The following is a 23149-nucleotide window of genomic DNA, read 5'->3' as shown; positions in this document are numbered from 1 at the left end:
TTCCTCAATTTCGGTAGTTTCCATTTTAAACTTTGCTTTTCATTTTTTTTTCCTATCAAGGTTGAGCGTGTTTCCATTTTGCTTTTATATATATATATATATATATATATATATATATATATATATGTTGGGATATATCTTTGTTGAATTTTTACTTAGGCTTACTGTGAATTTGAAATTTTTTCTCTGATTCCAAGTTACCTGTATTTATGATGGCCTTAAAGAGTGAGTTTAACGTGGTGTCTCTAGGTGACTGACCCCTTTTCCCTTGATGATTTCACACAAGTTATTTTCAAATATAAGCGATCAGTTTAAATAGTAATTATAGCATGCAAACCCAAAAACACAATCTTTGTAAAATATGGCTTGAAAACTTTCAGTCATGTTTGAGCATGACTTTTTTTTTTTAAATCAAGTTACTGATGTTCTTGAAAATTCAGGAACTATAGTATACGTACTGTTATATCTTGTAATATTATATGTTGCTGGTTTCTGTTTTAGAGATCTAATGCTGTAGGGATCTTGCAGACCAGAAGTTATCAGTTGTTTCAAACTTTGGGTAAACTTATCTTAACATTGAGAAATATAAAACAGTGAAAGTTTTTTTTGTGTGGTTTTTTTTTTTTTTTTTCTTTTTTTTTTTAAGATGCAGTCTTGCTTTCTCGCCCAGGCTGGAGTGCAGTGGCGCGATCTCGGCTCACTGCAACCTCCGCCTCCCGGGTTCAAGCGGTACTCCTGCCTCAGCCTCCCGAGTAGCTGGGATTACAGGCGGGTGTCACCACGGCCGGCTAATTTTTTGTATTTTTAGTAGAGACGGGATTTCACCGTGTTAGCCAGGATGGTCTCCATCTCCGGACCTCGTGATCCACCCGCTTCGGCCTCCCAAAGTGCCGGGATTACAGGCGTGAGCCACCGTCCCCGGCCAAAAGTGGGTTATTTTTAAATAAAAACAGGCAGAGTTGTCTAATTCGAAGATTGTGAACTAAAAAAAGTTACCGTTTTGGGTATTCAGTCAAGTTTAATCACTGTCATGTATAGATGTCAGTCACAGGTAAATTATGTCTTCACTTGAAAGTTCCTTTTCTAATAAAAAGTAACTTCTGTTTTTTAAGCTCTTTTCTTGCTCTGTTCCTTATGAAGTGTAGAGAGAGAGAGGAACCACACTGATGTTTTCCAGTAACGTAAATATAGAACTTGGTACACAGGTCTGAAAAGTTTATTTAAGCAGTCTACAGTAATTTTTTGTAGGCTAATTTTGAATAAGAGCAGGAAAGAGGGTCAGCTTTTCACTTTGGAAGGAACTGGATTATTTGGTAGGTGGTTAGGTAGTACTTAGATTTGCTTAGATACCTGTAAAAGTGAGATTGGTATGGGATAAAACGTTCTTGTGCTGCTTGCAAAAGTCTTTGGAATATTCTTTGGAATATTTCGGTGCTTAAGAAAGTGATTTTCAGGTTATATTAATATATGCTTAGTCTTCATGCTTTCAAGTCCTGTGGGACATTAATGTTAGTCTTTTAAGTTGAGTCCTTTTTGGTTATATTAAGAGGTAGTTCTGATGTTTCAAAGGCCATCCAGAAATAGGAATGCCTGAACAGGAATTTCCAATTAAGTCGGTCAGAATCCTGAACGGAGGATATAATGAATATATTATGGTATAAATATTAGTGATATCTGTCAGATGACTTTAATTTTAGGAATAGCATGCTCACTGTGTATAATCTTATACAGAAGAGAACTGAATAATAGTTTATGTTCCTGAAACAGTCATAGGCATTTTATGAGTAAAATGCAGTATATAGATTTACTTGTTAATATTTTGCTTAAAGATGAACATTTAAAAAATGAAAAAGCATATTACTTATACAGGACAGTGGAAAGGTTGAGACCAAAAAGCTGGTACTTTTTAGTGTCCTGTATGACTGTTTAGTTCTATTCTTATTTTTCATTTATGCAATGTTTCAAAAGTGTAAGATGCTTTATGATTAAAGTGTGCATGTATGTATGTGAATGCGTGTGTATGCATGTACAGTGTGTGCCTTTTAAGTGCATTTTTAAAATTAGTTGGTTCGTTACTTAAGATTTCTTTCTTTTTTTTTTTTTTTTACTGAAAGAGGAGCTTGTCTGATCTAAAATAGTTGCATGTAGCCTAGTGGCTAAGGAGAGCTCAGAAGATTTTGTATTTACGTTCTTGGATCCGTATTAAAATAGTCCAGGCTTCCACTTGCTACTCTGACTTTCTCATATAAAAAGGTGTAATAGGGTTATGAGGATTTGTCCAAGCCATTTACTAGCTGGGTGACCTTGAACTAATCGATTACATTATTTCACTGATGCATTTTTTAAAAATATGTAAAAATAGAGATAATTCTTAACTGAGTAGTGAGGATCAAATGATAATAGAAGGTACTTTATACACTGGTAAGCCTTAAATTTATGTTACTCCTCCTATTTCCAGGCCTATTTCTATGTGAGACTAGTTGGGTAAACTTCTGGGCAATAGGCTCTACCTTGTGACCTTATTTAGCTCAAGGATGTCAAAAAGACCACATTTTTATTATTTTATAGATGAGGAAGCTGTTTCCTTCTTGTGTGTTTCCTTCCTTAGGGTCTTTGAAGTATCTTCATTTGTGGTAATCATAAATTTTATATACATTTTAGAGTGTGGTACAATCAAGGGTCAGAAGATCCAGGTTTTATATGCTGACCTGTTAATTGAGAAAACTGGTAAAAAAAAAAAAAAATCTTATATTTCACAGGATTGTTTTGTGAAGTGTCAAGTGAGATATCCATGAAAGGATACAAATAGTAGTCTCTTTGTTCCCATGGGTCTTCATTTATACTTGTAGCTGTTGGATGTGTGACTTTCCCACAGAGGTTTATTTTAGGAGCAAGAGCCAAATCTTCATTTTTTGAATGTCAGTATTGTAGGAATTTACTAAGTGAATAAATCTTGAATAAGAGTGTGGATTAATAGAGAAAATTCACCAGAGTTTATTCAGTATTCAAGGTGTTGGATACCTTGTTGGCCCAGTTGGATTAAGCAAAATAACTATAGAGGCACCATTTGGCTGGTATAGAAGAAATTACATACTGAATAGGTTTTGGTGATTTATCTTACAGAAGTCTTAAAACGGGTGATTGTATAACTTGTAAAACATCTAGTCATTATCATGAGTGTAAGAAAGATTTGAAAAACTGTGATTTCAATTTTTATATGGTTGTAGGGGAGTAAAAGGGTACTTAAACCTTACTTGTGCCAACTTAAAGTTGTCTTTTCCTCTTTTTTCTCCCCCTTGTTTGAAATTGATGAATGGAATTGAGTGGAAGTAAAAGTTAGAGAATATGAGCTGAGGCTGTACTTCAGTGGATACTTCTTCACATAAGGGTTTACGAAATTTTCCCGACTAGAAACGAAGGGGATTCCTTGTCAGACCTGGGATATAAGTCCTTGACTTGCCCCTAACATGCTCCCCCAACCCCCTTGTCCCCCACTATTCCTGTGTGTTCCAGTGCACTTTACATGTTTTTTTGCTATTGCATTTATTCTGTTTTATAATTATGTGGTTCTTTTTGTCCCTCTTCATTGTAAGTTCCTTGAAGACAGGGACTGCATTTTTATATTCATGGTACTAGCAAAATACTTGGCAAATAGTGGGTGGCTTGTGTAAGTGTTTGACTTTGACTGCGTTGTTCTTTTATAGAATCTATTCACTAACAGTCCCATTTTTGGAATACCTGTAGTGTTCTAGAAGCTCTACTGGATATTGTAGGGTGTAGTGTAGTATTTGGTGGATACTAAATGTTAATAACATAATTTAATTAAGCAAGCAAAAACTCACATCCTGACTCCAGGAATAGGTGTAGAATTTGGTTTTCTTTCGTTCTTTTTTTAAATTTTAATTTAATTTTTATTTTTTAGACATGTGGTCTTGCTATGTTTTGAAGTCAGGTTGCCAGGCAGGTTTTGAAGTCACCTGGCCAGAATTTATTTCTTATTCTAACACAGAGCTCAGAAGTGGCTACAAGTGTCAGGATTGTCTAAATTCTAAGTCCTTTGGAGGATACCATGTTTAATTGACTTCATGATTAAATTCTGAATTACTGAAAGGGCCATCAATCTGTTTTTAAGTCTCTTTGACCAAATAACTTGTAAATATTTTCAAGTAACAAGCATACGCATCTCTATTGGTTTAATTTATTTTTACCCCATTTAGTGCTTGCTTTGTTTTGATTCTTTTTTGTTTTGTTTTTTTGAGATGGAGTCTCACTCTTGCCCAGGCTGGAGTGCAGTGGCGTGATCTGCGCTCACTGCAACTTCCGCCTCCCAGGTTCAAGCAATTCTCCAGCCTCAGCCTCCCGAGTAGCTGGGACTACAGGCGTGTGCCACCACACCCAGCTAATTTTTTGTATTTTTAGTAGAGATTGGGTTTCACCATGTTAGCCAGGATGGTCTCAATCTCCTGACCTCGTGATGCGCCCGCCTCAGCCTCCCAAAGTGCTGGGATTACAGGCGTGAGCCACTGTGCCCAGCCCTGCTTTGTTTTGATTCTTATCAGTGCTTCAAATACCAATCATTGGGTAGTGCATGATACTCTTGAAATATTAGTTAGTGTGGGCTGCCATAACGAAATACCATAGACCAGGTGGCTTAAACAACAGAAATTTATTTTTTATTTTTATTTATTTATTTTTTTGAGACAAGCTCTGTCGCCCAGGCTGGAGTGCAGTGGTGCGATCTCGGCTTATTGCAAGCTCCGCCTCCCGGGTTCACACCATTCTCCTTCCTCAGCCTCCTGAGCAGCTGGGACCACAGGCGCCTGCCACCACACCCAGCTAATTTTTTTGTATTTTTCAGTAGAGACGAGGTTTCACCGTGTTAGCCAGGATGGATGGTCTCAATCTCCTGACCTCGTGGGATTACAGGTGGGAGCCACGGCGCCCGGCCTGGATATTTATTTTAAGGTTCTGGAGCCTGGAGGTCAGAGATCAGGTTGCCAGTGTGGATGGGTTTTGGTGAGGGTTCTCTTCCTGGCTTGCAGAAGATATCCTTCTCTCTGTGTCCTCACATGGTAGGGTGGGTATGGGAATCCTGGGGTCGGGGAGATGGGGGATGGATTTCTCTCTTCTCATTTCATAAGGCCACTAATCCTATTGAATTAGGGCCCTACGCTTATAACTTAATTTAACATTAGTTACCTCCTAAAAGCCCTTTTTCCAAATATAGTCACATTGAGGGTTAGGGTATTAACATATAAATTTTAGGGGAACACAGTTCAGTCCATAGCAGAAGATAACTACATTTTTTAAATTTTTTTTTGTCAGCACGTACAACTTTGGAAGAAAATAATTTGTTTAATGTTTAGGTGAATTTTAGATAAGTTTTGTTTTAAGTAATCAGAAATCGTTTACTAAAGAAGATAAATTAGGGGAGTTGATTGATTTATACAAGATATCTGTTAAATTTTCTAGAAATATCTTTATATTGGGAAGCTTCTATTTTACAATGATTTAAGTAAGTTTTATTAACAGGCAACTTTTCCAAAGACTACTTTGGGTATGAGGCAATGTACGTATATCTAAGTGTAGAGATTGAATGGTGTAGGGTAGAGAGGACAGGCTTTGAAGTTAACTCTGGGTTTGACCCTAGTTTCACATTTACTAAGTAATTTATTTTTGAGTGGGTTATAAACATTTTTTGGGATCGAATTTGTTATGTAAAATAGAGATACTTTGTGAATTATAGAGTTGTTGGGAAAATTAAATAAAATTCTAGCATAACACTTGGCACACAAAATGAGCTTGATAAGAGTAAATCCCCTACTTCTATGAAAGTCTGACATCTCTTATGTTAAGAATGTGAAAAACCATGTAAAATGATGCAGCTGCTTTAGAAAACAGTTTGGCAGGTCCTCAAAAAGTTAAACATAGAGTTATCATATGACCCAGCAATTCCATTCCTAGAAATGAAAACATTTGTCCACAGAAAAACTTGTACACAAATGTTTATAGTATCGTTATTCATAATAGCCAAAAAGCAGAAATAACCCAGATGTGTCTCAGTTCATGAATAGATCATCAAAATGTGGTATGTCCATACAACAAAATAATATTTGGCCATCAAAAGGAATGGAGTTGTGATACATGCCACAGCATAGATGGAAGCATTATGCTAAGTGAAATAAGCCAGACACAAAAGGCGATATATGCCATGATTCCATTTATATGAAATGTCCAGAATAGGCAGATCTATATAATAACACCAGAAGAAGATCTCATTTGCTTTTTACATGAGTTGTTTCTGACATTTTTATTACTTTGGATTAATATTTTAAATTGACATCTTCATGCTATTTAAAGAAGAGAGATTGAAGATAGAACCACTGGACATTTCTCTGTAGGGAAACAAGCAGGTGGGAGTGCTGAGGTGGAAACCTTGGTAGTGGTGCCTTTGAAAGGCCTGAACACATTTTGGAGCTGTATCTTCGTGCTAAGGAGACAGCCAGGGATCTCTTTGGTAGGCCTGTTGTAAGTAAGAATGACAGTAAAATGTGATGAAGCAAATCCATCAGAATCTTCAGAAAACTTAAATCTTGGTGGTGATTTTCTGGGGTTTGTTTACAGTAGTCTCAAATACCAAAAGTTTTGTCTTTGGGGAATGAGGTAATCATGATATTTTTAAATAAACTGAGCCCTTTTCCAGTGGTAAAGGCCTTATAGAACATCTGGTCTTGGTAAGAATACATCTGATGATGTGAAATCAAAATGACTACCTTTAACTGTGCCTTAGAGGTCTTCAGTCTTCTGTCCTTTTTGGTATCTGTTATATTTGCAACTTGGCAGGGGGGATCTCTATAAAGAACCAAGAACATAAGTAAAATAAAATGAATAGCTCTTTAGGTCAAATCTCAAGGGAGTCCAAATTGCTCCTTTTACAGTTCAGTGAAGGGATCTCTTTATGCAGGCTTAATAATTATTAAATACTGGTTATTTGAATATCTGCTTTGTTCTGCAGTCTTTCTCCTCCTCCCCCAAATTCTCATGTTAGACTGATATTGCAAGCAAAATTGTGACTGTTCAGTTTTTAACAATTTAAGATTTATGTATCTTAAGTTTTCATTTAAAACTTTTACTTACAGTCTACTTAATTGTGGTCTTTGCAGTATTTTCAGAAAAATAAATCAATTACTGTTGTCCATATGTCTGGTCAGTATTTTTTTAAATTACTTTTTTCCTTCCATTGTAAAGTAGTACAGATTTTGAACAGATTTTAGAAGGCATGGAAAGTATAAAACATTTATTTATGAAATGTTAAATCCAAGCCATCTAGTATTTTAATATTTTAATGTGTAAATTTCTAAACTTTTTGTAGTGCATTTGCAGCCATCATTGTGCATGTGCATATGATTATATATAAAAAGATTATACTATTTAAAAATGGAATTATACTATATTTGTATTGTGTATTTTGTAGCTCGTCCCTTTCCATATTTATAATGTCTATACTTTTTACATTTTATTATTTTTATATTTTAAATAGGGTCTTAAAGTGTCACCCAGGCTGGAGTGCAGTGGTGCAATCATAGCTTACTGCAGCCTCGAACTCCTGGGCTCAAGCGATCCTCCCATCTCAGCCTCCTGAGTAGCTGAGACTACAGATGTGCGCCACCATGCCCTCTAATTGTTAGATTTTTGTGTAGAGACAAGGTCTTGCTATGTTGCCCAGGCTGGTCTTGAACTCCTGGCCTCAAGTCATCCTCCCGCTTCAGCCTCCCAGAGCACTCGGATTACAGGCATGAGCTGCTGTGTCCAGCCAGTAATTCTTGTTCCTAACTATATAGCTACGTAACTTTAAGTGACTGCATAATATTCCATTGCTTTGGATGGATGACTTTGTCTACTTAAATCTTAAAGATGGACTTTTAGATTTGTTCCGTTATTTTTGTTATTATAAAAAACACTGCTGTGAACATCTTTGGTTATATGTGTTTGTGTACATATCTGATACTGTTTTAGGATACATTCCTAGAAGTAAAATCAAGAAGTAGTGCTGTTTTTTTTTTTTTTTATTTTGTTTCTTTACTTTTCTGTATCCCGTCTATCATTGTCCTACCAGGTCACCTTCACTTGCTTCTCTCCATCTCACTGCCTCAAGTCCAGGCCACTGTTATCTCTTACCTGAACTATTAGCGTTTCCTCATTTCCATTCGTGTCCCCTATTCTTCATGCATCACTCAGAATACTCTTAAAGTGGAAATCAGATATTGTTATTTCCCATCTAAAGCCTTCGATGGCATCTTAGACTAAAACCCAATTAGTCATAAAACCAAAATTATTAAGGTCTTGCATGACCTGGCTGCGCATTCCAAGTTCCCAGCACAGACTTCTGGGAGTATGCAGTAAGTATTTAAGTGAATAATAAAGAAAATGACTAAAGGGAGTTGTATCAGTTTTTGATACACATTACCAGATAAGCAAGAGTAGATGAGATTTCTAGTTACCCCACATTCTGGCCAGCTCAGGCCATTATTGGTCTTTTAATCTTTGCCAATGTGATAGGCAAAAGGTGTTATCTCATTGGTTTAATTTGTATTTCTTTGATTACTTGTAGGGTCTCTGTTTATTGGGCATCTTTATTTTTGTGTGGATGTCTGTTCATATGCTTTTTCTATTTTCCCAATGAGATGTGTAGTTTTTCTTCTAATGATTTATAATAGGATATTAACTCTTCATAGTGCCTATACATATATCATATCTGAGATCTACTGCTGTTTAACAAAGCATCTCAAAGCCTAGTAAAACTGTCACTCGGGCTGGAGTGCAGTGGTACAGTCATAGCTTACTGCAACCTCGAACTCCTGGGCTCAAGTGATCCTCCCACCTCAGCTTCCTGAGTAGCTGAGACTACAGATGTGCTACGGATTGGCTGGGCAGCTCTTCTTACCTGGACTCATTCGTGTGTTTTCCTTCACTTAGGTTCATCTGGTGTGTCTATCCCATCCCTCTGCCTCATCGCTCGCTTAACAGTAGCAGCCTCCTCATGACAGCGTGCCCTAGTATGAAAGCTCTTATCAAACCTCAGCTTGCATCCTGTTTGCTTATGTTTCTTTGGCCAAAACAAGTCATATGGTCAAGCCCAAAGTCAGTGGGGGAGGAGATTACACAAGGACAGATCAAGAGGTGCGATTCATTGGTGGTCATAATGTAAACTTTACTGTATGTATCTTCTTCTTTTTTTTTTTTTTTTGAGATGGAGTCTCACTCTTTCTCACCCAGGCTGGAGTGTGTGCAGTCATGTGATCTCGGCTCACTGCAACCTCTGCCTCCTGGGTTCAAACAGTCCTCCCATCTCGATCTCCTGAGTAGCTAGGATTACAGGCGTGCATCACCATGCCTGGCTAATTTTTTTTGTATTTATTCTTATTTTTATTTTTGAGACGGAGTCTTGCTGTGTCCCCCAGGCCGGGGTGCAGTGGTGCAGTCTTGGCTTACTGCAACCTCTGCTTCCTGGGTTCAAGTGATTCTCCTGCCTCAGCCTCCCAAGTAGCTGGAATTACAGATGCACGAGACCACGCCCAGGTAATTTTTGTACTTTCAGTAGAGACACGGTTTCACCATGTTGGCCAGGCTGGTCTTCAACTCCTGACCTTAAGTGATCCGCCTGCCTTGGCCTCCCAAAGTGCTGGGATTACAGGTGTGAGCCACGGTATCCAGCTTTTTTTGTGTTTTTAGTAGAGATGGGGTTTCATCATGTTGGCCAGGCTGGTCTCGAACTCCTGACTTCACCTGATCTGCCCGCCTCAGCCTCCCAAAGTCCTAGGATTACAAACATGAGCCACCATGTTCAACCTTGTATCTTCTGTAACACTGAGTTTTCCATTCTTTTTTTCCTCCATATATTAAGATTTAAAATTTTATCTTTAGTGAAGTGTGCAGCAACTCATTGGTTTCTTTTTTTTAATTAAAAACTTCTTTTCTTTTTTTTTAGAGATGGAGTCTTGCTGTGTTGCTCAAGTTAGTCTTCAACTCTTGGCCTTGAGTGATCTGCTTGTCTTGACCTCCCAAAGTGCTGGGATTACTGAATCACAGTGCTTGGCTTAGTTTCTAGTTTAATAGGTTTGACATGGTATCTTTAAAAAAATTCTTACGTGTTTAGAAGTAAAATCCATAATTTTTTACTATATAGACATCATATAAAAGCATATATAATATACTTTTAGCTTTTTTTTTAATCATAAGTACATTTGTTCTCATTTTTCTTTGTCTTAATTTTATTTAAAATGTATGTACTTGTATTTGGCCGGGTGTGGTGGCTCATGCCTGTAATCCCAGCACTTTGGGAGGCTGAGGTGGGCGGATCATTAGGTCAGGAGATTGAGACCATCCTGGCTAACACGGTGAAACCCCGTCTCTACTAAAAATACAAAAAATTAGGCGTGGTGGCAGGTGCCTGTAGTCCCAGCTACTTGGTAGGCTGAGGCAGGAGAATGGCGTCAACCCAGGAGGCAGAGCTTGCAGTAAGCCGGGATGGCGCCACTGCACTCCAGCCTGGGCGACAGAGCAAGACTCTGTCTCAAAAAAAAAAAAAAAAAAAGTATGTACTTGTATTTAAACCGTAAAGCTTGTGTTTGTTTTTTTTTTTTTTTTTTTTTGAGACGGAGTCTCGCTCTGTCGCCCAGGCTGGAGTGCAGTGGCACAATCTCGGCTCACTGCAAGCTCTGCCTCCCGGGTTCATGCCGTTCTCCTGCCTCAGCCTCTCCGAGTAGCTGGGACTACAGGCGCCCGCCACCACGCCCGGCTAATTTTTTGTATTTTTTAGTAGAGACGGGGTTTCACCGTGGTCTCGATCTCCTGACCTCGTGATCCGCCCGCCTCGGCCTCCCAAAGTGCTGGGATTACAAGCGTGAGCCACCGCGCCCGGCCAAAGCTTGTGTTTTTAAAAATGTTTTTCCTTTGCTCATTAACTTAATTTCAGTGTTGGCATTTATATTCTTCAGTTTTCTTAGAGTTTTTTTGTTTTTTTTTTTTTTGAGACAGAGTCTCGCTCTGTCGCCCAGGCTGGAGTGCAGTGGCGCAATCTCGGCTCACTGCAAGCTCCGCCCGGGTTCACGCCATTCTCCTGCCTCAGCCTCTCCGAGTAGCTGGGACTACAGGCGCCTGCCACCATGCCCGGCTAATTTTTTTTTTGTATTTTTAGTAGAGACGGGGTTTCACCGTCGTCTTGATCTCCTGACCTCGTGATCCGCCCGCCTCGGCCTCCCAAAGTGCTGGGATTACAAGAGTGAGCCACTGCGCCCGGCCTAGAGTTTAAAAAAAATGTAATCGCTGTTATTGAGTACTACTGTTTGAAACCTTTATTAACTCATTTAACACTGATAGAACTGTTATCTCCATTTTATAGATGAGGAAATTAAGCCACAGAGAGTTAAGTGACTTGCCCAGGGTCACCCAGTTAGTAGACAGTGGAACTGGGATTCCATCTCAGGCAGTCTGGTTCCAGAGCCCATGGTTTTTAACCAGTAAGCTCTTATACATAACTCTTTATAATGGTTAACTTTTGAACTGAAGCTTATATTTGAATTTTCCAAATGTTAATGTGTGGATGAGTAATTTATTTTTCCTTGTGATTTCATTGTTTAGAGGGTCTTTATTTTCTGAAAATAATAGGCATAAGAACAAGATCTTGTAGGATGAATTGACCTAGAACATTTCAGAGATAATAGTACATAGTTGGGGTGGGGAGAAAAGGCTTTATTTGGGTTTAATCTTGAAAAATGAAACAAAATTATGAAAACATTCATGTTATGGTTGCAACTATGTGTTAAATTATTAGAATGAAAGAAGAATGAATCAAGTGTTGGTTGCTTAAAAAATTTTACATATTTTTTCTGAGAAAATTGTAAGATCACATGAAACTATCCATGTTATGATGGACTTTTGCAGTATGATCATAAAGACAGTCCTTTTTGCCAAAATATTCAAGGGCTTTGTTAGTTTTCCTAACTTTACTTTGATTTTCAGATTTTCTTTTGACCTCCTGGTAATCTCATCTTTGTTAGTTCTCCAGTTATTAATTTACAATCTGTTAAAATGCTTTCAGCTCCAAGTAACTGTTTAAGTAAGACTTAAAGTGGTTAAATATTGAGAAAATTTATCTCATATAATTAGAGGTCCAGAGGTAGGATAGGCTTCACACAAACTAGTCAGTGGGTCACTGATGTCTTTGGGGACACAGGTACATTTTGCCATCTTTGGTGTTCACTCATCTTTATATTGGTAACAAGTAGACCATAGGGCTTCCAGGATTCATATTCAGACCCAGTAATTCTTGGAGGAAGTAGGACCATCCTTCTTGTGTGCGTGTGTGTTTTTTTAATCCCACTGTAGTCCATTTTGTGCTGCTGTAACAGATACCACAGACTGGGTAATTTATAAAGGAAAGAGATTATGTGGTTCACAGTTCTGCAGGCTGAGAAGTCCAAGATCAAGGGGTTGCATCTGGTGAGGGCCTTCTTGCTGTCTCATAACATGGTGGAAGGCGTCACACAGCAAGATGGTGTATGCTGAAAACAAAAAAGAGGTTGAATTCCTGTGGTAACTAACCCACTCCCATCATAATGGTATTAATCGATTGATGGGGGTGGAATGCCCATGGCCGAATCACTTCTTAGTACTGTTACAGTTAAATTTCAACACGAGTTTCAAGATTCAAACCACAACAACTCTCTTAAGGTATCATTTTCATATAGCTAAATGCATAAATCATGTATACATATAGCTTGGTAAATTTTTACTATGTATACATACTTGTGTAGCCACCAACCAGATCTGGATATAGAACACACTTAGGCCATTAAGTTCCCTCATGCCGCTTCCCAGTCAGTATCTTTCCAAATACTCATTTTTTTCAGTTGCGTTGTAAAGAGTTTTCATCATTTTCAGTGACTTCATAAAGGCCTACATCTTTTGGAATGTTTGCACTTTCACTTTGTAGATGATATGCATTGTGTTGCTTTGTAATTGAAATAACCTGTCAATCATTGAGAGACTGACAGGGTGAAGGTGAAATGGCGTGACATAGAGGCTAATGCTGCTTTGGGAGGGATGTTTAATGGGGACTGATACTATAAATGTTTAGTTCATTAGTGGATATTTTTGTGTTAATACTTTTGCTTCCCTGGCAACTTCTGTGTCTGATAATGAACTTTCATTTTAAGACCCTTGTACCTATTTTGTTCTGTATTACATTTTTACATATATGTTGTTCTAGATTCTCTAATTTATTGCATTGGTCTATTACTCCTATGCAATCTGTTAGCTGTGAGCCATTAGGTCTTTATGAAATTTAGATTTGATCAGCTCAGCCTTGAGTCTGAACTACTTCAGTGCCTTCCCATTGCTCTTGGAATTAAGACCAAGCTCCACCAAGCTCCTCCTCATTATGGCCTAAGTCCTGCATGATTTTACTTTCTCAGTGATTCTAAAGTAAGTAAAATGACCCAATAAGAAAAATCCTCAACAATAATTTACAAAAAAGTAAAAATGTGCATAGGTATGACCCATTACCTTAGACTTACAGTTTAGTGGGGGAGGAGGCATTAATTTTCAAGAGCTGGCAGAGCACAGTGGCTCATGCCCGTAATCCCAGCAGTTTGGGAGGCTGAGGTGGGTGGATCAGTTGAGCCCAGGAGTTCAAGACCAGCTTAGGCAACATGGTCTATCTCTACAAAAAATACAAAAAATAATATTAGTCCCAGCTATACTCAGGAGGTTGAGGTAGGATGATCACTTGAGTCCAGAAGGTTTAGGCTGCTTTTTTTTTCAAGGTGTTTGCATTTTGGGGTTAGTTAGTCAAGTTTAATAGAATCAGCATTGACTTCAAAGCCATTCTGCTATTTACTGGCTGTGAGACCTTGACTTTCCCAACCTTAGTTTCTTTTTCTGTAAAAGGGGATTAATAATTCATTGCCTTGTTTTGAGATTTGCCATAATGTAGTTAGAGTTTTTATGGATTGGGCATATTCTGTTTATTGTTTTCTTTGTGTTGTACCATGAGATTAAAACAAAAAATAAAATTCAAGCTTCTGAATGCTGTTTTGCCTTTTTTCCTTCTTGCTTGCTTGTTTTTTCTTGTTTTGAGACAGGGCCTGACTCTGTTACACAGGCTGAAATGCAGTGGCACAATCATAGCTCACTGCAACCTGGAACTCCTGGGCTCGAGCCATCCTTGCACCTCGGCTTCCTGAGTAGCTGGGACTATAGGCACCTGCCTTTTTTAACTTTTAATATGAAAGTTTCTGTTTTTTAGGTACTCTGCAAGCAAATAGCCAGTTAAATTCTTAGAGTACCTGTATTTCAAAATGATGTTTATAATTTAAGATGAATATTTAAATTAAAAACCAGCACCCAGACATAGAATGGTTATTTGCATTACTTACAAGTTCTCCCCCTAGATCTGTCACCCTACCTTCCCTTCATAATGTGTGGTTCCCATGTGGTCAGCCATCCTATCTAAACTTTCCCCTGGGAAAAAAAAGGCCATGCATGGTGGCTCACGCCTGTAATCCCAGCACTTTGGGAGGCTGAGGTGGGTGGATCATTCGAGGCCAGGAGTTCTAGACCAGCCTGACTAACTGGTGAAACCCCGTCTCTACTAAAAATACAAAAATTAGCTGGGCATGATGGTGCATGCCTATAATCCCAGCTACACGGGAGGCTGAGGCATGAGAATAGTTAGAACGTGGGGGACAGAGGTTGCAGTGAGCAGAGATTGCACCACTTCACTCCAGCCTGGGTGACAGAGTGAGACCCTGTCTCACACCAAGCAACAACAACAGAAAACAAAAAACAATCTACTGAAAAAAACCTTCCCCTGCACCCTGGGGCACACAGAAGAGATGTCTTAACTTGGCATTCAGGGCCCTCGAGAAACAGTTCAGCAGTGCCTTTCAATAATCGCTATGTGAATTCACTTCAGAATACTTGTTTATTGTTTTCCAAAGGTACCAGTAAAGTTTTGGTTTCATTACTTTTATTCTCTCTGTCTTCTGGAAAGCTGCCTTCTCTGTGCTCACGTCAATCTCATTCTTGCTTTAGTTTCCTCTTCTGGTTTGTCTTTAGTGATCGTTCCAGGCTGAGTCTCTCTCTTTTCATAGTCTGTTGACTAGCTCTTTTGGTATGTCATACATACATTTTTCCCTTAAAAAAATGGAGTATCAGCTCATGACACATCTCTCTGAACACTTTATATCATGCTGGGTTTAATGAGACACTTTTAATAACTTTTGAATAAATTAAAAAACTAAAGTCATGACTATTGATTGTTTTCGGCCTTCTCATTTTATTCTTTATTTGTTGTAGAGATGAGGGTCTTGCTGTGTTGCCCAGGTTGGTCTCAAATTCCTGGCTTCTAGCGATCCTCCCACCTCAGTCTTCCAATTTGCTGGAATTATGGCTGTGAGTCACTGCACCCTCATTTTATTCTTTAGCTAAATCATCTGATTTTTAATAAAGGTATTGGGACAGTACTTTAAACAATTTTATATTGTACATAGTATGTTTTGGTAAGTGACAAAGTGAAGATGTCATAGTATAACATTTTAACCAAAATTTTCAGTATGTACTGGAAAATGTAAAGGCAAGACATCAAATATATTTGGTTTTATTTTTCCTGCCTGGAAATGCTATACAAAATAAGAATCTTGTCACCCAATCAGCAATTCTGTTTCCCTTTAACATATTGACTGTTAGTTTTTTCTGTGTCTGTAAAAAGTTACTAAAATTAGAAACTAATACAGTAAGGGCTTTACAAAAACTTTATAAGTACATAAATTTATGCAGATCCTGGGTACACTTCTGAGGTAGGCAGTTAATTTTTTGTGACCTCCACATCCACTCTTCCCCTGTTTTCATAAATGCTCCCATCATTATCAGCCAGCGTTCTCCAGAGAAACAGAACCAGTATTTGTTTATTTAAAGGAATTGGTTTACATGATTATGGGAGCTGGTAAGTCTGAAATTTGTAAGGCCAACAGGCAGGCTGGAAACTCAGGCAAGAATTGATGTTGCGTCTCGAGTCTGAAATTTGCAGAGCAGGTCAGTAAACTGGAAACTCAAACAGGAGGATTTCTGTGTTACAGTTTTGAGGCAGAATTGCTTTCTCTGGCTTGGGTTTGCTGGCAGTCTTTGGCATTCCTGGGCTTGTAGGTCCATCACTTCAGTCTCATGCTTCTGCAGTCACATGGCTGTCTTTTCCTGTCTTTCTTCAGTTGATGTTTTCCTCCTCTTATGAAGACACCAGCCATATTGGATTAAGGGGTCCACTCTACTCCGGTATGACCTCATCTTAACTAATTACATCGGCAAAGACCCTGCCTGTAGAAGAGGTCACATTGTGATGTCATGAGGGTTAGGACTTCAATATCAACCTCTTTCCTGAGTTTCCTCTTTGAGTATGGACCACAATGATCTCATTCATCTCTCTCATTAGTCAGATGAACTAATTGTCTCAGATGACAGATACAGAGGGAGACATGCATGCACACATTAAAAATAAATATATGCAAAGATTCCACAGTAAAGCAGCTAGAGCTAATGAACGAATTCAGCAAAGTTGCAAGGTACAAGATCATCACACAAAAACCAGTTATTTCTATACACCTACAATGAACAACTGAAAAAAATTAAACCAATTTCAGGCTAGGTGTGGTGGCTTGTTCCTGTAATTCCCAGCACTTTGGGAGGCTATGATGGGAGGATCACTTGAGGCCAGGAATTTGAGACCAGCCTGGGCAACATAGACTGTCTCTTTAAAAATAAATTTTATATAAAAACAATTTCATTTACAGTAGCATCTAAAGAAATAAACACCTAGGAATAAATTTGACCAAGAAAGTAAAAGACTTGTACACTGAAACTATAAAATATTGCTGAAAGAAAAGACTTCAATAAATAAAAAGACTTTGTCTTCATGAGTTTGATATTGACTTGATACTGTTAAGACTTTATTTGATAAGACTTGATATTGTTAAGGTGACAGTACTACCTAAATTGATATGCAGACACAATGTAATCCTTATCAAAATCCCAATGGAGTTTTTTGCAAAAATAATTCATGTGGAATTTCAAGGGACCCCAAATAGCCAAAATAATCTTGGGAAAGAACCAAGTTGGAGGAGACACTTCCCGATTTCAAAACGTAACTTTGCAGTTACAGTAATCAAAACAGGTAAAGGCATAGTAAGGACAGACCTATAGACCAGTGAATAGAATAGAGAGCCCAATAAACCCTCACATTCAATAGATTTTTGGTGACGGTAACAAGAACTTTCTCCTGAGAGAAGGGATAATCTTTTCAAATGATGCTAGGGAAATGATATTCCCACGTCTTTTCAAAGAGAGTTTAGTGTTTTTTTCTTAAAACATCAGTGCCTACTTTCAGAGTTTCTCAACCTCAACACTATTGATGTTTGGGGCCAGATAATTCCCTGTTACAGGGTTGTACTGTGAATTGTGGGATGTTTAGCAGTATACCTAGTTTGTACCCACCAAATAGCAGTAGCACACCCCTTAACCTTTCTCTCCCAGAGGAGACAACCAGAATGTCTCTACACACTGCCAGATGTTTATGAGGGCTAAAATCACTCTTGAAGAACCTCTTTAAATTCTGTAACATGTCAGCAACTACTGTATAAGTTACACATTTTAAAAAATATGTTCAACATATTTTAAACTCTTAAATGCTTTACGTGTAAATGAGATGAGGTGGCTTTCTTGCCGTTTCCTACTTTTATTACAAAATGCACATATCTGCTTGGTTGCTTAGACTTTAATAGGCTAGCCTAGTGCGCCAGCCACAATTTATAAGCAGTTTCAAGAAAGAAAATCAGTTTGTATCCTAAAAATCATAAGCTCATTTATAAATTGGAACTGACTGGAGAAAACAAATCAGCTTTTGAATTTTAACATAGTCAAATGGAAAAAAAAAACACTTTTGAAGAAGTTGAGGTACTTCATTGTTAATTTATTGCAAGTACTTAAAATAAACTTATTTTTAAAGATTAGGTTTTGAGTTCCAAAGACCTGATATTAAATGTCCTTACTAATCCAGAGGCCTGATAGCTGAATATCCAAAACATGCCTGCCACAGGGTATAAGTCCTTCACCACAGACCAGAGCATCTCTGAGGCTAACCTTTGGGTAGTGTTTGTTCACATCTGGTGCAAATTAAGTGGTCTAACCAATTATATATGATAACTTTGATAAGTAATATTAATAGATATTATTTGTTGAATATTTAAAGATAGGCCAGGCAACTTCACATGGATCATTTCATTTAATAGATTTGAATAAGCCATGAGATTCATGTTGTCATTGCTGTTTTATAGTGTAGGAAACCAAGGCTTAGGATACTTAAGTATCCTTGGCTGAAGTCATACAGTAGATAAATGACAGCTGAAATTCAGATCTAAGTCCTGCATAACTCCAAAGTCCTTGCTCTTAATACCTTCTGTAGCCTCTTATTATTTTACCTTTCAATGCTGTTTCTCAAATTTCATTTTTCATCCTTAAGATCACATCCAATGCTGTCTCAAGTCTCATGTTGGAGTTTGTGTTGGAAGCAGTAGGAAATATGGCAGTTGGGCTGGGGTGTTTAAGACTTTGAGTGACAGTTGGCTGGGTGTGGTGGCTCACGCCTGTAATCCCAGCACTTCGGGAGGCAGAGGCAGGCGGATCACAAGGTCAGGAGGTCAAGACCATCCTGGCTAACATGGTGAAACCCCGTCTCTACTAAAAATACAAAAAAAAAAAAAAAAAAAAAAAAAAAGCCAGGCGTGGTGGCAGGTGCCTGTAGTCCCAGCTATTCAGGAGGCTGAGGCAGGAGAATGGCGTGAACCCAGGAGGCGGAGCTTACAGTGAGCCGAGATTGCGCCACTGCACTTCAGCCTGGGTGCTGGGCGACAGATCGAGACTCCATCTCAAAAAAAAAAAAAAAAAAAAAAAAAACAAAAACTTTGACAGTTAAGGAACAGAACTAACATGCCACATACTTCCTGTACATTATGTCTTCCAGTCCGTAAGCCACCATACAGGGCACATATCTTCATTAATGTCAAGCCTGCTTGGTTAGTAAGTAGTGGCACCTAGACCTGAACCCAGCTTTGTCTCATTTCCAAGCCTATATGCACCTTACCCTAAGTGTTTTATTCCAAATAATTTGAACTTTTCCAGTGGATTAATGACTTCCAGTTTGTGAGCCCTGGGAGGCATCTGCGCCATTCCTTTAAAGAATAGTTGAATCCCTAGGTATAGCAAGATTTGTCTGTAATTAAAAGATGCCAGCCTTTACATGCATTATATTTCAAGTATATGTAGATGCTTTTCTGATAATGTATGGATTCATTTAAAAGCTTGCAAATTTAATGTGCTTTTAAATCACATTTTTTCAGTCAACATATACAGTATTAAAAGTAGAACAATTATTCATGAAGTTAAAGGGTCTTTTCATCTTTGGAAATTTTGAGAACCACCTTTTTTTTTTGAGACGGAGTCTCGCTGTGTCACCCAGGTTGGAGTGCAATGGTGCGATCTTGGCTCTCTGCAGCCTCCGCCTCCTGGGTTAAAGAGATTCTCCTGCCTCAGTCTCCTGAGTAGCTGAGATTGCAGGTGCCCGCCACCATGCCCAACTAATTTTTGTATTTTCAGTAGAGATGAGATTTCTCCACTTGGCCAGGCTGGTCTTGAATTCCTGACCTCAGGTGATCTGCCTGCTTTGGCCTCCCAAAGTGTTGGGATTACAGGTGTGAGCCCCTGCACCCAGCTGAGAACCACCGTTTTACATAGATTTTTTTCTCTATTTAATCTGTTTCTTAGGCGGAGATTGGCAGCCATTTAACATTCTCAAAATAAAGGAGGAAACCTCTAAACAATGAAAGTATTTAAAGCTACAGCAAGAATAATTGCAATGTTGTTTTTTGTTCTCTAGGTGAAGTAGAATTTTGTGAAAAAACCAAAACGTTTTGTGAGTTGTTACTAGTTACCTACAAAGGCAATCCGTAAAAGTAGTACAAATTGTGAGTAGGAGAAAACTTAAACTGTTAGGACATTATAGTCTCTTATAAATTATAATTTTTAGAAAATAAACTGGAAGAATCAAATGATGTCTTTAAAATTATGAAACAAAATCTGTGGGCATGCTATTACCTAGGATTAAACAAAACAAAACAAAACAACTAACTCTTGCAGATGATGCTTTCAAAAGAAATGTAGTCCAAAAATGAGCACTGGCACTTTTTGCTGGTACATGGAGAAACTTTGAGAGTGAAGGCATATTAATACTTTCAAGTTGTAAATAGGCTGGAATTTGGGCTTGTGATTTTACAGTTTTAGAATTTATATCATTAGACTTTTAATATTGGATATTAGTTTATGCAATTTTTTTTCTTTTTTTTTTTTTTTTTTTTGAGAGACGGCGTCTTGCTCTGTCACTCAGGCTGGAGTGTAGTGGTGTGATCTCAGCTCACTGCAACTTCCGCCTCCTGAGTTCAAGTGATTCTCTTGCCTCAGCTTCCCAAGTAGCTGGGACTACAGGCGTGTGCCACCACGCCCAGCTAAGTTTTTTTTTTTTTTTTAATATAGTAGAGACAGTTTCACTATATGTTGGTCAGGCTGGTCTCAAACTCCTGACCTCAGGTGATCCACGTGCCTCCCAAAGTTCTGGGATTACAGCCATGAGCCAAAGTGCCTGGCCTTTATACAGATTTGTTTTGCATACTTCTCAGCCTTGGTGGGGTTAATTGTGGCTTGGCAAATCAAGAAAAGGAGTTCTGTGCTGTTTTCAGACTGCGGAATCTTGTTGCTATGCAACAAAAATTGTCAGTCAGTATAGGGTATAGTAAATTGGTATTCTCTGTCCCTTTTCACCACATGCTCATTTTGTAATCTGAGAGAAGTGGTTTGGGGCTAGTTTGCAAGGTTTTATTTTAAAACAAGCATTTAAAAATTTTTGTTGCTATTTGTAATTGGTTATATTTAAGGTCTGTGAAGCCTTTCTGTACTTACTAGAAGATACAATAAAATGCTAGTGTTCAAAGGGTTTATAGATCTGTTTCCAAGTTGTTTCAGGTTAGAGCAGTGTATTTTTGTTTTGTTACTGTAACAGGGGTAATATTGCCAGCTTCCAAAGAGTAAATTTTAGCTTGAGAATTCAAGTTGTATAATTTGAACATCAGAAGTTTATTGTAAGCACATCATATTAGTTTAAAATTTATTTTTGAAAAACATGAACCCAAAAAAACCCTTTTATTGATAAAGTTTTTTTAATAGGAACCTTAAACTTGTATGGAGTCTCATGTATGATGATTTATTTTCTGCCAGGAGAAATTAAAATGCCTTTATAGCAAATGGGTGATGGCTAATAGCCTTTTAAAAATTGTGATAAAATGTATATAACACAAAATTTACCATTTTTACCATTTCGAGTGTTTCACATAGTTGTGCAAACATCACCTGTTCATCTCCTGGATAACAACCTTTTGCATCCCGTTTAGTAACTTAGTCCAGGCTGTCTTCTAAATCCTTTAATTCATTTAATCTTCATAAGAACCCTATATGTATGATAAGTACTTTTGTTCCAAATGAGAAGAGTGAGGCACAAAAAGGAACACAAAAGTAGTAATTAGTAGAGCCGGAATTCAAACACCAACAGTCCAACTCTTCTGTGCTCTCAACTATTATGCTATGTTACCCTCTTTTGGAATTACTTTCTTTTTTGTTTAGTGGTAAGAGCATTGATTTAAAAAAAAATTACTTTCTGTTGCTTTTCCAAGTAAAGTTAATACAGATTAATAGCATTTTGGACTGTTAACGAATTTAGATTGGCTATAAATCCCTGCAATCTTCTAGACATTTTTTTTCTAAATAGTTCAAAAGGATGCAGTTTATGTTATTTTATATTGTGTTATTTGTATATGAAATTATATATATTATGGTTAATTATATAGAAAGGACTTACTTTCCTTTTTCAGTTTGTTTCTGGACCATTTTTCATGCCATTCCTTCCAATAGAGAATGCAAATTATTTTCTGGTTATTTAATATAAATAGGAAGGTACACTGTTGTTAGAGAATTTTAATATGATGCTATCCAAAGACTAAAGCCAGTTGGCATTGGATCATCTACTTAGTATTCTCTAAATTTATGATCTTCTTTTTCATGAATAATCTGGAGTCAATTGTAGTATCGGCAGTTTAGAATAAAGAGCAATAGGGAGGAGTAAAAAGGGAGAAAAACATTTCAAGGAGTCATTTAACTCCCAGTTGATGAATAGGGATGAGTTTTTGCAGGCTCTGCTTTTTTTCTGCCACGTAATATCTCTACTACCATTCTTTAAAGAGCTTACCTTTCCTTCTTTGATTTTTTTTCCCCACCTTCTACTTTTTTTTTTTTTCTGGGACAGGGTCTCACTCTGTCGCCCAGGCTGGAGTGCAGTGGCATGATCTCGGCTCACCGCAACCTCCACTTCCCGGATTCAAACAATTCTCCTGCCTCAGCCTCCCGAGTAGCTGGGATTACAGGTGTACTCCACTACCACCTGGCTAATTTTTGCATTTTTAGTAGAGACGGGGTTTCACCATGTTGGCCAGGCTGGTCACGAATTCCTGACCTCAAATGATCCACCTGCTTTGGCCTCCCAAAGTGCTGGGATTACAGGCATGAGCCACAGTGCCTGGCCTTTCCCTGCCTTCTTTTTTTTCTTTCAAGACAGAGTCTTGCTCTGTCACCCAGGCTGAAGTGCAGTGGTGTGATCTCGGCTCACTGCAACCTCTGCCTCCCGGATTCAAGAGATTCTCCTGCCTCAGCCTCCCAAGTAGCTGGTATTACAGGCACTGTCCACTACGCCCATCTAATTTTTGTATTCTTAGTAGAGAAGGGGTTTCACCATGTTGGCCAGGCTAGTCTCGAACTCTTGACGTCGTTATCTGCCCGCCTTGGCCTCCCAAAGTCCTGGGATTACAGTCGTGAGCCACTGCGCCTGGCGCATATTTCTGTCTTGCTCAACCAGACTTACTCTATAGTCAGTTTGCTTTTCATATCTGTTCACAGTTGCACCATCTTTTTTTTTCTTTTTTTTTGAGATGGAGTTTCGCTC

General features: G+C 38.2%; 1 protein-coding gene across 7 annotated transcripts in view; it reads left to right on the top strand.

Annotated features, from left to right (window-relative positions):
* The window catches only part of ENAH (ENAH actin regulator), a 167255-nt gene that overhangs the window by 1655 nt on the left and 142451 nt on the right, over window positions 1–23149 (top strand). For 2 of the 7 annotated variants that reach the window (XM_063613367.1, XM_063613365.1), the window contains exons 1-2: window positions 9021–9180; window positions 9989–10014. The exons of 3 other annotated variants lie outside the window; for them this stretch is intronic. In XM_063613367.1, the coding sequence (XP_063469437.1) occupies window positions 9127–9180; window positions 9989–10014 (80 nt within the window). In that variant the 5' untranslated portion in view covers window positions 9021–9126. Of the gene's footprint in view, window positions 1–9020; window positions 9181–9988; window positions 10015–23149 lie in introns of those variants that run through there. 2 more of the 7 variants (XM_055234307.2, XM_063613369.1) reach the window with 2 other exon arrangements.

Source organism: Symphalangus syndactylus, chromosome 19, assembly GCF_028878055.3.
Source record: "Symphalangus syndactylus isolate Jambi chromosome 19, NHGRI_mSymSyn1-v2.1_pri, whole genome shotgun sequence".
NCBI classification, from domain to species: Eukaryota; Metazoa; Chordata; class Mammalia; order Primates; family Hylobatidae; genus Symphalangus; species Symphalangus syndactylus.
Note: the sequence above shows the minus strand (reverse complement) of the source record. Positions and strands in the feature narration are given on the sequence as shown.